This window comes from Trachemys scripta, chromosome 8 (assembly GCF_013100865.1).
Source record: "Trachemys scripta elegans isolate TJP31775 chromosome 8, CAS_Tse_1.0, whole genome shotgun sequence".
Lineage (NCBI taxonomy): Eukaryota > Metazoa > Chordata > Testudines > Emydidae > Trachemys > Trachemys scripta.
This window is the reverse complement of record NC_048305.1, coordinates 75,117,583-75,130,950: the sequence shown is the minus strand read 5'-3', so window position 1 is coordinate 75,130,950 and position 13,368 is coordinate 75,117,583. Positions and strand designations below refer to the sequence as shown.

Here is a 13,368-nt window from a genome sequence, read left to right as displayed (position 1 = left end):
CTGTAGGCAATTCAGTTCTCTCTTTTCTCTTGGACTCTGCTCTCAGCCTCCTGCCTCCTTAGGAGGGTACTGCTCGGGAGTCACCTGAAGTGGCACACCCACAGGAACATTACTTGAAGAAGGAGGAGAGTTTACTAACCTTCTGCAGTAACTTGAATTCTTTGAGATGTGTCCCCCTGTGGGTGCTTCACTACCCGTTCTCCTCCTCCTCTGCTTTGAATTTGCCCTTGTGGGACTTTGCAGTGGAGAAGGAAGGTGGTTCGCCTGCTCAGCCCCATATAGCCTTTGTCTTGCATGTGCAGGCTGAATGGGCACCACTACCAAAAATCTCTGATCAATTCCAGTTACTACACATGGTGACAGGTTTCAGAGTAACAGCCGTGTTAGTCTGTATCCGCAAAAAGAAGAACAGGAGTACTTGTGGCACCTTAGAGACTAACAAATTTATTAGAGCATAAGCTTTCGTGGACTACAGCCCACTTCTTCGGATGCATATAGAATGGAACATATATTGAGGAGATATATATACACACATACAGAGAGCATAAACAGGTGGGAGTTGTCTTACCAACTCTGAGAGGCCAATTAATTAAGAGAAAAAAAAACTTTTGAAGTGATAATCAAGCTAGGCCAGTACAGACAGTTTGATAATAGGTGTGAGAGTACTTACACGGGGAGATAGAGTCAATGTTTGTAATGGCTCAGCCATTCCCAGTCCTTATTCAAACCGGAGTTGATTGTGTCTAGTTTGCATATCAATTCTAGCTCAGCAGTCTCTCTTTGGAGTCTGTTTTTGAAGTTTTTCTGTTGTAATATAGCCACCCGCAGGTCTGTCACTGAATGACCAGACAGGTTAAAGTGTTCTCCCACTGGTTTTTGAGTATTTTGATTCCTGATGTCAGATTTGTGTCCATTAATTCTTTTGCGTAGAGACTGTCCGGTTTGGCCAATGTACATGGCAGAGGGGCATTGCTGGCACATGATGGCATATATCACATTGGTAGATGTGCAGGTGAACGAGCCCCTGATGGTATGGCTGATGTGATTAGGTCCTATGATGATGTCACTTGAATAGATATGTGGACAGAGTTGGCATCGGGGTTTGTTACAAGGATAGGTTCCTGGGTTAGTGGTTTTGTTCAGTGATGTGTGGTTGCTGGTGAGTATTTGCTTTAGGTTGGGGGGTTGTCTGTAAGCGAGGACAGGTCTGTCTCCCAAGATCTGTGAGAGTAAAGGATCATCTTTCAGGATAGGTTGTAGATCTCTGATGATGCGCTGGAGAGGTTTTAGTTGGGGGCTGAAGGTGACAGCTAGTGGTGTTCTGTTATTTTCTTTGTTGGGCCTGTCTTGTAGGAGGTGACTTCTGGGTACTCGTCTGGCTCTGTCAATCTGTTTTTTCACTTCAGCAGGTGGGTATTGTAGTTTTAAGAATGCTTGATAGAGATCTTGTAGGTGCTTGTCTCTATCCGAGGGATTGGAGCAAATGCGGTTATATCTTAAAGCTTGGCTGTAGACAATGGATCGTGTGGTGTGTCCTGGATGGAAGCTGGAGGCATGTAATGGCTGAGCCATTACAAACATTGACTCTATCTCCCCGTGTAAGTACTCTCACACCTATTATCAAACTGTCTGTACTGGCCTAGCTTGATTATCACTTCAAAAGTTTTTTTTCTCTTAATTAATTGGCCTCTCAGAGTTGGTAAGACAACTCTCACCTGTTTATGCTCTCTGTATGTGTGTATATATATCTCCTCAATATATGTTCCATTCTATATGCATCCGAAGAAGTGGGCTGTAGTCCACGAAAGCTTATGCTCTAATAAATTTGTTAGTCTCTAAGGTGCCACAAGTACTCCTATTCTTCTTTTTACACATGGTGAGCAACCTCTCTTTCCAGCAGCCTTTGTTTCATTCAATGCCAAATTATTCTTCTCATGGAAGCAAAAGCAAGATCTCCTATCCCTAGCTGTCCTTGCTCAGAACCTGCAGCTTCTAGAGTGAGATGGAGGAAGATGAAGTAAAGAAAGGAAAGTTTTTCAGTGAGGAGGAGTGATCCTTTTGTTAATGGTAGAAGGAGAGAGGTATATTACTTATACAGGTTCATCTTTATATGTCAGTAGTAAATAAGTAATTTTCATTAGCTGATCCCTCAAATTATTTGTTTTTTTATTTGATCCTGTAATATTGGAAAGATATTCTCTGTGATTATGTGTTCTAAAATATTAACAGTTTGGTGTTCCAGAATATTAAGTTAAACCTTGGCAGCAAATCAAAGTAGTGTGGAGTAAGCAGCCGAAACTAGGACAGCAAAGGAATTGTTTTGCTGTTCACTGAAGGAAGTCTTTTTTAATGGCTCTGACCATTGGCTCCCTACCAAAAACAACTTATTGGGACTTCATTTGGATACAAGGCTAATATTGTCAAAGTAATTACGAAAACAAAAGCAGAATATAAAAGAGCAAAGCTTCTGAGAAACTTATAATTTATGCTTACATATGATATTTTAATGCCTCCCAAAAAACCCTGTTTTAACAATGTTCAGGGTCTGACTTCAAAGAAATGTAGAGTGAAGGTCGACACTGTCTTTAAATCACCATTATGGCACAAATTAGATGTGTGGGATATATTTAATCTATGCTTCAGTGCCCTAAACCCAACAGGTTGAGATTTGAGAGCAATCTTAATTTTGAATTTCTTCCTTACATTTGTCAAAGCTGATAAAATGTTGTTTGATCTTGTATACCCTAAATTATGGTATATTTGTACTACCAGTATCTTCCAGATATCATTTCAATCAGTGTTATATTGTTTAAGTCTGCCAAAGTGCATTGTACCCCAGCATTCCTTGATGCAACTTCAAATCACTGTAGTGTGCATTGGAACAAGAAGATTAAAGTTGTTAGTAGGAAAGGCTGGTATGACTCATTAAGTTAAGGTGCAATATTGAATCAGGGTTGCCAGGCATGGTGCATAGCTTAAGATAATGAAGTAGTGTTCTATTATGCAAACTTTAAATATGTAAAGGCAACACAATTAGCCTTGCCTATACCTCATCACTTTCTTTCTCTGGTATTAATTTTTAATTTTACTTTATAGCTGTACTATTTAACTATCAAGTGTATCTGGACACAGTTTCTATGGGGGACACTGTATGATAGCTTGTATTTGTTTTTACATTTGTTCGTGTTTTTTTTAGACTATCGAGCAATTGTTCATGAGTAGGTGTGCTAAATATAGTCAGAATTTACAATAAATATTGTCAGATTAAAACACAAATCCTGGACTTCTCTTCAGCATGGCATAGTTTAAACTTTTAATATAAAAATATGAATGTGTGCAGTGTGGTTTACTGAACTGCATCTTCATTTTTTGTTAGATATTCATTCAAGTTTCCCCTTTTTGTTTTTGGATTCCTTCTTCACCCTCAATGAATGTTTGCTTGACCTGTTGATCTGCCACCTGTAATAGTGAAAATTCAGCTTTGAAGGTAGCAATATAACAGGGTTTTTGATCATTTCTAAAGAAATCTGCTTTTTTAAAATCCAGTTTCTGTCTTCTGTTGCCAGTTTGTCATAGCGCTCTTCATTTTTAGGACTAGCTTTGCTCTGTCTGGAGACCGTCACCAGCACTTATCATGGAGTGAGCATTTGCTGATGACTTTGACTATCTGTGTTTGAAATACGGAATGTATCCAGCTTTGTTGTACAGTATCACTTAAGTATGTTTTCTGTCATTGGGTGATCTTAAGGATGTAAATACTTTTTTGAATGCCTAGAAACCATACCTAGGGTCTGTGTTGAGGAATTTTTAAATTCCTCAAAAATCTCTTGTGAAAGAAATGGTACTTAAATAGTCTGTTAACCAATTACAGAACACTTGTCTCCACTTATATTTTCAGTGTTGTGTTGGAAACCTTCCTTGATTGAAAAGGATTGTTTATTTTTAAAGTAATACAAATATTAATGGCCATTACTTTTTATGAAAAAAAAAAATCAACTGTGAATAATTTTTAAATATGAGTACAGGTGCTTTTTACATGAAGAGCCAAAAGTATGTTTACACGTGATTTTAGCTTACTAATATTCTGGCATATGAGGGTTGTGATATGCATAGGACTGGCTTTATTATCCCCATTGTAGTGAATTATATCTAAATATCGAAGACCACAACTTCATAACTAAATGAAATTGATAGAATTTTGTGATTTTTTTTAAACCTTGTGTAGCTAATTGATTTCTTTGTTTTGTTTTAAAGGATCAATTTGATAACTTAGACAAGCATACACAGTGGGGCATTGACTTCTTGGAGAGATATGCAAAGTTTGTAAAAGAAAGGATAGAGATTGAACAAAACTATGCAAAACAATTAAGGTAAGTTATTTTTTTTTTTTTTAAATCCTACTCAGCAACAATTATTCTGAATTACATTATTAGATGGGTAGATAAATATTTTTGATTCTGTTGTTCAAGGTCTGTTTTTCATCAGTTGTCTGAATTAGATCATTAGTTACTTTTCATGAGAGACAGATTTTTCTGATTTACCGGTCCAAAGTGCTCTCCCCTCCTGCGTCTTTTGAACCTAAAAGATACACTCAATGGAATCTTGAGACTTTTAAAGAACTACTGATACTTCTGCACTGGTTTTGGGGTTTGCTTTTAGTAATCTTTTCACATCAGACAGCTCTTCGGTTTCTTCTCTGTTGAACAAAGTTTAGCAGCAGAAGCTTTAGCATCTATTTGTTATGTTGGATTGGCGGAATTCACTTCTTTGTGTTAGAAATCTGATAGAAGTCATTCGTGAGCAGAATTTCAGAAGGTAGGAATATAAGAATGTAAAGAGCACAAGAAGTGATTGAAGTGTTCAGAATGCAGCACCATTTCGCAGCTCTGTGTTGGTTTGTTTTGCTCATTCTATCTGTTTAAATGAGGAAACCATTTTATTTGGACAGATAAATCAAAAACTTTTTCACAGACAGCACAAACAAGTCACCTCTTTGCTTAAGTAACAGAAGCTTATTTTTTGACCAACTTACAGAGGGGGGCCGCCTTATTGACTTCAGATTTGTCTGTGCCTTGATTTTTTTAATGTTGATCCTTAACTATAAAGGACTGCATTGTCCATATGTGAACTGTATTACCTACTGTGTTCTAAAATTGATATTATCTGTATTATTATGTCAGTATTATATAAAAACAAACCTTTCATTCTTTCATTTTTAATATTGTTTTGGATAAGATTTGTAATTCTTCCTGAAAAGTATAGTGCCTTGGAATTCTTGCATAGTGCACTTTATAAATTAAAAATGTATACCCTTATAATTTGCTCTAATCCAGTGGTCACCAGCCTGTAGATCGTGATCGACTGGAGCCTCTGACAGTTGATCGCGATCCCCGGTCGCTAAAAGTCAGGCGGTGCAGCGGGACTAAGGCAGGCTCCCTGCCTGCCCTGGCCCCTCGCCTCTCCCAGAAGCGGCCAGCACACCCCTGCGGCCCCTTGGGCGGGGGCAGGGGTCTCTGCGCACTGCTCCTGCCTGCAAGCACTGTCCCCGCAGCTCCTGTTGGCTGCAGTTCCCTGTTCCCGGCCAATGGGAGCTGTGGGGGTGGTGCTTGCAGGGAGGAGCAGTGCGCAGAGCCACATGGGCCCCCTCCATGAGCCACAGGGGCGTGTTGGCTGCTTCCAGGAACAGCATGGGGTCGGGGTAGGCAGGGAGCCTGCCTTAGCCCTGCTGCACCTCCAACTGGGAGCCGCCCGAGGTAAGTGCCACCCAGCGGGAACCCGCACCCCAACCCCGAGCCTCCTCCTAGAGCCAGCACCCCAAACGCCCTCCTGCATCCCAACCCCTAGCCCTGAGCTCCCTCCTGAGCTCCCTCTTGCATCTGAAGAAGTGAGGTTCTGACCCACGAAAGCTTATGCTCCCAGTACTTCTGTTAGTCTCAAAGGTGCCACAGGACCCTCTGTTGCTTTTTACAGATTCAGACTAACACGGCTACCCCTCTGATACTCCTGCATGCAAACTCCCTCCCAGAGTTTGCACCCCTCACCACCTCCTGCATCCCAACCCCCTGCCCGAGGCTCAGCCCAGAGCCCCCTCCCATACGCCGAACATCTCGGCCCTAACCCAGAGCCTACACCCCCTCCCGAACCCCAACCCCCTGCCCCAGGCCGGTGAAAGTGAATGAGGGTGGGGGGGAGCGAGTGAGCGGGAAGGTGTTGGGGCCTCGGGGAAAGAGCGGGGTAGATCCTGGGTTGCACTTAAATTCAAAAAGTAATCTTGTACATAAAAAGTTTGGAGACTTCTGCTCTAACCAGTCATTTTCTTGAGCACAACTAAAGAGGAGCAAAAGAAGAGGTGTGTAAAACTTATAATGTCATAATATGTTAATGGGGAACCAAAGAATGGGCAGGTTATTGATTGTTGCAAAGTTCCAGGAACATGGATCAGGACAGGTAGAATTGGATATGCAGTAGGTTAACAAAGTCATTCAGTTATATGCATATTTAATTTGTCCTTAATTTATGATTGGCAAAAAGTTGGTTTTATTGTGTGTCAAATTATTATACTGTCAATGGATACTTGTAATGAACTATCAGATGTTGTTTTTGATACAGTAACTGTTGATGAAAGGGAGGAGGTTTGTTTGGTTTACTTCCTCTTTGTCAAATCAAAACAATTCCAGAGATTAACTCCTTTTTGTTTTTATTCTGTTCAGCACATTTCTTTCATGCTAACACTATTGTAGTGGGAGATACAACTTTCTGTTATGTGATGCAGAAGTATAACTAGCGTAACTTCAACACAAAATAAAATTCTGAATTTGTTCAGCTGCTTTAAACTGGAGCAAGGCGGAAAAAGCCACTCCTATGGATTCTGGATGAGCGTTGTTCTCTAATTATGTAATATTCCATGATCTCTAGAGTCATCTAGTTGATTTAAGTTAGTTATAGAAAATGTTTTGCTTAAATTGTAATGGTGATTATCCCCTGTTGACTAATGTGTACTACTGAGTTGTTATTTTTTCTTTGTAGCAGATTAATGTACATTTCAAGCCACCTTGAGACATATTTACCAAAATTGCTATATATAAGAAACAGAGAAACGTTATTTAAATGTAAGCTTAAAAGTTAAGATGGGAATGCAGATTACCACCATATGTGTTTGTTTCTCAAATCTGTTTTCCTTTGATTGGAGCTGAAAACTTAAGCTGTTGTTTATTATCCAAATGTGGATGTGGCAAATTTTCATTTAGTGATTACCTTAAGAACCAAAGCATATGAACTCTCATATTCCAAAGAGATTGTTTTTTTTGTTTTTGTTTTTTTTGTACTCAGATACCACGTAGTTCCTTTCTATGGTGTTTTGTCTTCAGTTGAGTGCTTTTTCTGATAACTTATTGAGATATTAAATTAAAACAGTTTTGTGATCAGTGCTCACCATAACTGTTAGTTGGTGCTATTCCAATCTTTCAAGCTACTAGAGTGCCATTAAAAGTGGAGCTTTTCCTTTAAATATCAAAAGGCCTGGAAGTTCTAATTGCATTGCTTCATATTCTGTGAAAGTAAACTTTAAATATAATTCACTTCCAAAATCTCCCTTAATGGAATATAAAGATTGCAGGTCAAATTCAGAGTTGATTGCTCCAACTGTATTGAAGTCATTTAATCAAAATAACTTTTAGAATGTCAATGAAACTGCACCCACTTGTAACGCTGCTTACAGCACTGTATGGACCTAAGACCATATGCAAAATTCAAGATAACTACACCTCTATACAAATATTTACAGAAAAATGCTGTAATGTAGTGACTTGAGGCACTTGATGAGATTTATATAACTCCATCCTATGTTACAGAAAATAGACACATTTCCTTGAAAGCTAGTACTACTTCCAAAGAGGGTTGAATTGGGAGATCCACGATATGCTTTAAAAGTACTAAGCATCTTAACCTCTAGATTTCATTAAGCAATAATTATTTCGTCCTTGAGTCTTTTCACCAAACCAGAGAGCGAAGTGGTCTAATCCTGCCACTAAAAAAATTGACCATCCTACTTTCAGCTGCAATAAAATGTTTTTTAATCTAGAGCCCTCATTTTGTCCCCACTTTATTTTTAATTTTATTAATTTAGTGCTTGCGAATGGTGCTGAACTGACCCTGTTAGACTGTGAAATAATTTGTTCATATACAGACTTGGGCACAGCACAGGTAGGGGGAGTCCAAAATTCTCCACTCCACCCTGCTGGTGTGTGTAAATCCTTTTCTAGAAAGGCCACTGTTAGGGATGAGTTCAGTTTCTGTGACCTTAGTAATCCTAAGAATCTCTGCTGAAACCATTTAATTAATGTGAAAAGTGGTGCCCATATGTACACTGTGGATATGTGTCCACTGAGTAAGGGGCCATAACTAGACTGGAAGGATTAGATTTGTATTGGTAAATATTGATTTCATCGTACACACAAACTGATGAAAAAATATTTCCACTGATACTTTGCCTATTTGTAAATTTCAATTAAGAAAAACGCTGCTTGAAAACTTAGTAGAGTTTGATTTAAGGATATTTACTTGATATATTTTGACATGTAAAGTTGACAATTGGTGTTTTAACTGTTATAAAGCTTTAACTTTTTCAATCTCATACTGTTGTTAAATTATTATATATGACCCTCCCATAATTTCCTACAAATGCAAAAATGTAAGTAGATAAAAGTTGGGGGAAAAGATGCTTAAAAATAAACATTGATATTATCCATCAAAATTATTTTTTTAAAATATCAAATTCTGCCAAGCTTAGCCATAACTCATTTCACATAGGCTAGCAACGGCAATGACTTTCAATCATTACTAACCTGGGTGGGATTTAAATTGATGTCCTAGAGGTAAAAAGAGTCATATTCCATTGTCAGCTTTCTAAGCCATCAACTCTTTATTTTCTATCCTCACAATGACAGAATGAGTTTTCTTTATTCTGCAAATGAGAAAGATCCTAATAATATGCTCTGCTAAAATAGACTCTCATTATTTTCCAGTGTGTTTGCTTTGTATTGCAGAAGATAATTACAATGCTAAACAAACTGTTCATCATAAACTCTTTTAATAAATCTTGTGACCTTAAAGATTCAAAACGTTGTGGGTTGGGGGTGGAAGAAAAGATTAATCTGAGTTGTCATTAAGAACCTGACAGAATAAAAAGCTTCATAGTCTAGATTCTTACTCTTCAGCTTCACTTTAAGTCCACCATGTCTGCAGTGAGCTCCATCTGGGCAGATCCCTATGTCAATGCCTTACTGATGGGGGTATAATTGCCAGTTCCTCCTCCTACATAGAGCTAGGTGAATTTTTAAAAAAATTCTTTTTGCAAATGGTATTTTTGCCGAAAAATGTATTTTTTGGATCTCTGAATCTATTCACAATTCAGATAGAATTCAACAAATAATTTTTACTACTTTTTTTTATTTCAAAAATGTCAAAAAATTTCATTTTGACCATTTTGAAATGTTATATTTCAACTTTTTATGTTGAAATGGTGTTCCACTTTGAAATTTGGCCAATTAAAAAAAAAGAGAGAGAGTGTGTGTGTGTGTGTGTGTGTGTGTGTGTGTGTGTGTGTGTGTGTGAAAACACCTGAAAATGATCACATTGAAAAAAAAATGTTTGTGGTTGACCCAAAATGTTTTGGTTTATTTGAAACAGTTTCTCCTCCCCCCCTCCCCCCGCCCAATTCTCAATTCAGCAAAATGTTTGGAAAAAATAAAATTTGGTCCAGACCTAACAGACTTCTTATTTATTAGATTTTTTTTGGTTTGGCCTCGTCATCTGGACAGACCAATATATTTAGATTCCAAGAGCTAAACTCAAGTTTAGATACAAATGTCAAACATTTTTCTTTTTTCCAAGAGATACCTGTCTAGATACTTTCTCGAGTGCTGCCTGAGCTTCTATTCCTCATGTCCTCACAAACTCCCTGGCACCTAAGGGTTATTTTCCAGGACATCAGTTCATTTTCTCTTTGCATTTCAAGACTTGGTGTTCTCATTTTAGAATAGCCTTTTGTGCTCCTTTGATCGTTCTCTCCATGCCTTCCGTTTTCCCTCCGACTCTTACACTCATGATCGGTCTTTCTATGTTTATTATCTTTTGCACTCATTGAAGCCTGAGCTATTTACTGTTTGCTGAGTCTTTAGAAAATCTGACAAAATTCGATGCGTCAAATTACAAATTCATGTGAGCCCAAATGCAGTCAGGATCCAACTGCTGGCTAATTTGGTTTAAATGCTACAGTGTGTGTTGTTTTTGTTTGGGGGGGAAGGTTGTCATAAGGTATTTCTGTCTTCCTAGAAATGATTAATAAAAATAGCATCACACTGGAAAAATAAAACTAGAACAGAAATCAGCATGCTACTAAGTCATCAGTAATCATGACCCTCCCCCACTGCCATTCTAAACTGTATGCTTTATATTAAGTGGTTTTCCTTTCTTATCAGTAACATGCCAGAAAATCTTCTCTTGAAAAGGCTCTTGCACAGTTGCCTAGTTACAGCATTGTTATGCTTATTATGGATTTCACCTTCTGAATAATAATGAGGTGTATTTTAGGAGTTCCCTGTTTATAATGTAAGCCTTGATATAAAGAGTGTAAGGCAGGAATATAAAATAATATCAGAAAAAGCAACATAGGAAAATGATTTTGGGTGCCAAGGAAGAGGTTTTGTCTTTTTTGACATGAGAAAAAACACAAACCTATCCAGATACATGGAGCCTTGTCTGCTTTTAATCTCTACCAGCACAGCAAGTAGAATTTGCACACAAACAATGGGCTCCGTGATATTGGAGAGAAATTTTTGTCTATACCTCAAGAGTAATTTGCCCTCTGAAGTAATTTTTATTCATAAAATGATTTAGAACAGTAAAAGTTGAATTTGTGAAATAGTTCTGGGCATCATAGGTATACAAGTATTTAGCTCTGTATCTTATTGGTGGTGTTTATATAATCTCTTACGTTACACATTTTCAGAAGTTTTGGATGGAAAAATGAGTTCCCCCTTCAGCTAATATTAGGAGTTATATTTTAATATAAAGCAGGAAGGAGATGCCATTATGAGCTCAGTCTTTTGAAGGGAATAGCATGATGAGCAGAGATATGCTGGTAGTTGGAAAAGTGGCTATAAAAATGGCATTGTAGGTTACTTTATTACTTTATTGTAGAGGGCGCTGGTAGTGATGCCTGTTGTTACAGTTAAAATTGCCTAACACTTCCGATTATAAGACACTGTTTTCAGTTGCTTATAACTTTGCCAAACTTTACTTATTCAGACTGAACTTTCCATGCCTGATGTCTGCTTCAGACTGAATATTTTTGAAAGATCAGTTCTGCCATTTCTAAGAATAAAATTATGAAAAATACTTTGCTTTGTCTGTGTTAGAAAATTCTTACACCATTTCATTAAGAAGCTCTAGCACCTCCAAGCTGTCAGTACCTCTGTTGTCAGTAAATAGATGTTAAACCCACTGGAAAAACGTCTTCTTGAGTGATTAGCTGATATAGTGGATGACATCCTACTGTGCATATCAGTTACTATGGTAGCTCAAGTAGAGGAGGTCTGTGCTATAGGTCTAAAGGTTCCAGTTTTGCCGATAACCATATTGACCCCCATATAGGTCATGATGGATTTATTTTTTTACTTTGCTTTTTAAAAAGTAGGAAATTGCATGTAAAAATAAAACAATATAGTAAAATAATGTTAATGTTGCAAAGTCAAGCACTCAAAAATTAGGAAAGGTGTGAAGGGTGAGAGTATTAGTAAAATAAGTAGAGACAGTATGGCTTTTGAGTTACACAGCAGAGCAAGAGAGTGCTGTTCTTGCAGTCACCCTTCCAGTGTAACTGCACTTTTAAATCCTAGGACTGTGAACAAAGGGAAGCCTGGGCAAATGCTATCCTAAAGGAATATGTAAATAATATGCTAATTTGTACTATTTTTTATTGTTTGGATTGTAAATGTATAGTGTGTTGTTTCAGTGGATAAAAATCTGTGGCAAATGAAATACAGGATGGGGGTATGCAGTATGGGGTCTTCAGTATTGGGTATGGTATTAGCAGCCTAAAATGGAAATTAGGAAAGTTAGGAACTGCTCTGGATATGAATCAGGGTTGTGTAGTGAATGAGGTGATTGTCTGTGCGACCCCTGCCTCATTTGTTGTGGAAGTTGGAAGGTGTGCATTGAATGAGGCAGGTTACTGCAGGAAGAGAAAGGAGCATCTCATGATTCAAGTAGCTGAGTGCCACTTTGGAGAACTGAGTTCTATGTCTGCCTCTGCCACAGAGTTCCTGTGGGATGCTGGGCATTGCCAAGCCATGCAGCATTCCATGTACATGAGGAGAGGGAAGTAAACCCACTGTTCCTTGGCTCACAGATCAGATTAAGATCTCTTCTTCCACACTGGCTGCTGCTTATATTTTTGTGCACTTCTCCACTGATCATTGCTTCATACCCCTTCCATACAGAGGCAAGTATCATTCCCCCCAATTTACATATAAGTTAAGAGAGGTTGAACAAGGTCACTTCTGGTGAAACTGGGACTAGAACCCAAGTTTCTACTATGACAGGCCCAAGTCTTGCCTACTCTGTCATACTGCCTCTTCACAGAATGTTGCATATCTGTGTACTTACAACTACTTTTCTAACTTCTAGGTACACTTCCTTCACAGAGGTAGGAATAGAATGCAAAAATCCTGATCTCCAGCATTCTAGTGCTGCTTGTCAGTGGGTTACACAACAATTTGCTGAAGTGTCACAACCTCCCCAAAGGGCCTGGTCCAAATAGAGAAATAACACTTCTTTAGCTCAAGTGTTAGATTGTCTGCGCTGGGAATTGCATGGTTCAGAAATTAAACCTTAATGCTGACCTGGGGAGGGTGAGAGTTGGGGAGGGTTTCTTCTGTTTGCACATGATGGAATTTCTTCCCCCTCCCCATTTTTCTCTTTGAATAACTAGCTTATTTAATTCACAGTGAGAAAACATCCTTAGACACTTTTATGGTTTAAAAAACATCCTATGTGAAAACTGTGTTGCAACAAAACATAGGTGATCCACATTTTGGTGCTTTGTCACACTGAAAAGTGTGAAGGGTGAGAGTATTAGTAAAATAAGTAGAGACAGTATGGCTTTTGAGTTACACAGCAGAGCAAGAGAGTGCTGTTCTTGCAGTCACCCTTCCAGTGTAACTGCACTTTTAAATCCTAGGACTGTGAACAAAGGGAAGCCTGGGCAAATGCTATCCTAAAGGAATATGTAAATAATATGCTAATTTGTACTGTTTTTTATTGTTTGGATTGTAAATGTATAGTGTGTTGTTTCAGTGGATAAAAATC

The 13,368-nt window shown here is 38.3% G+C and overlaps 1 protein-coding gene across 5 annotated transcripts in view; it reads left to right on the top strand.

The window, feature by feature from the left end:
* The window catches only part of FNBP1L (formin binding protein 1 like), a 97,017-nt gene that overhangs the window by 52,303 nt on the left and 31,346 nt on the right, over positions 1-13,368 (top strand). For all 5 annotated transcript variants that reach the window (XM_034778398.1, XM_034778396.1, XM_034778397.1 and 2 more), the window contains one exon: positions 4,255-4,370. In XM_034778398.1, the coding sequence (XP_034634289.1) occupies positions 4,255-4,370 (116 nt within the window). Of the gene's footprint in view, positions 1-4,254; positions 4,371-13,368 lie in introns of those variants that run through there.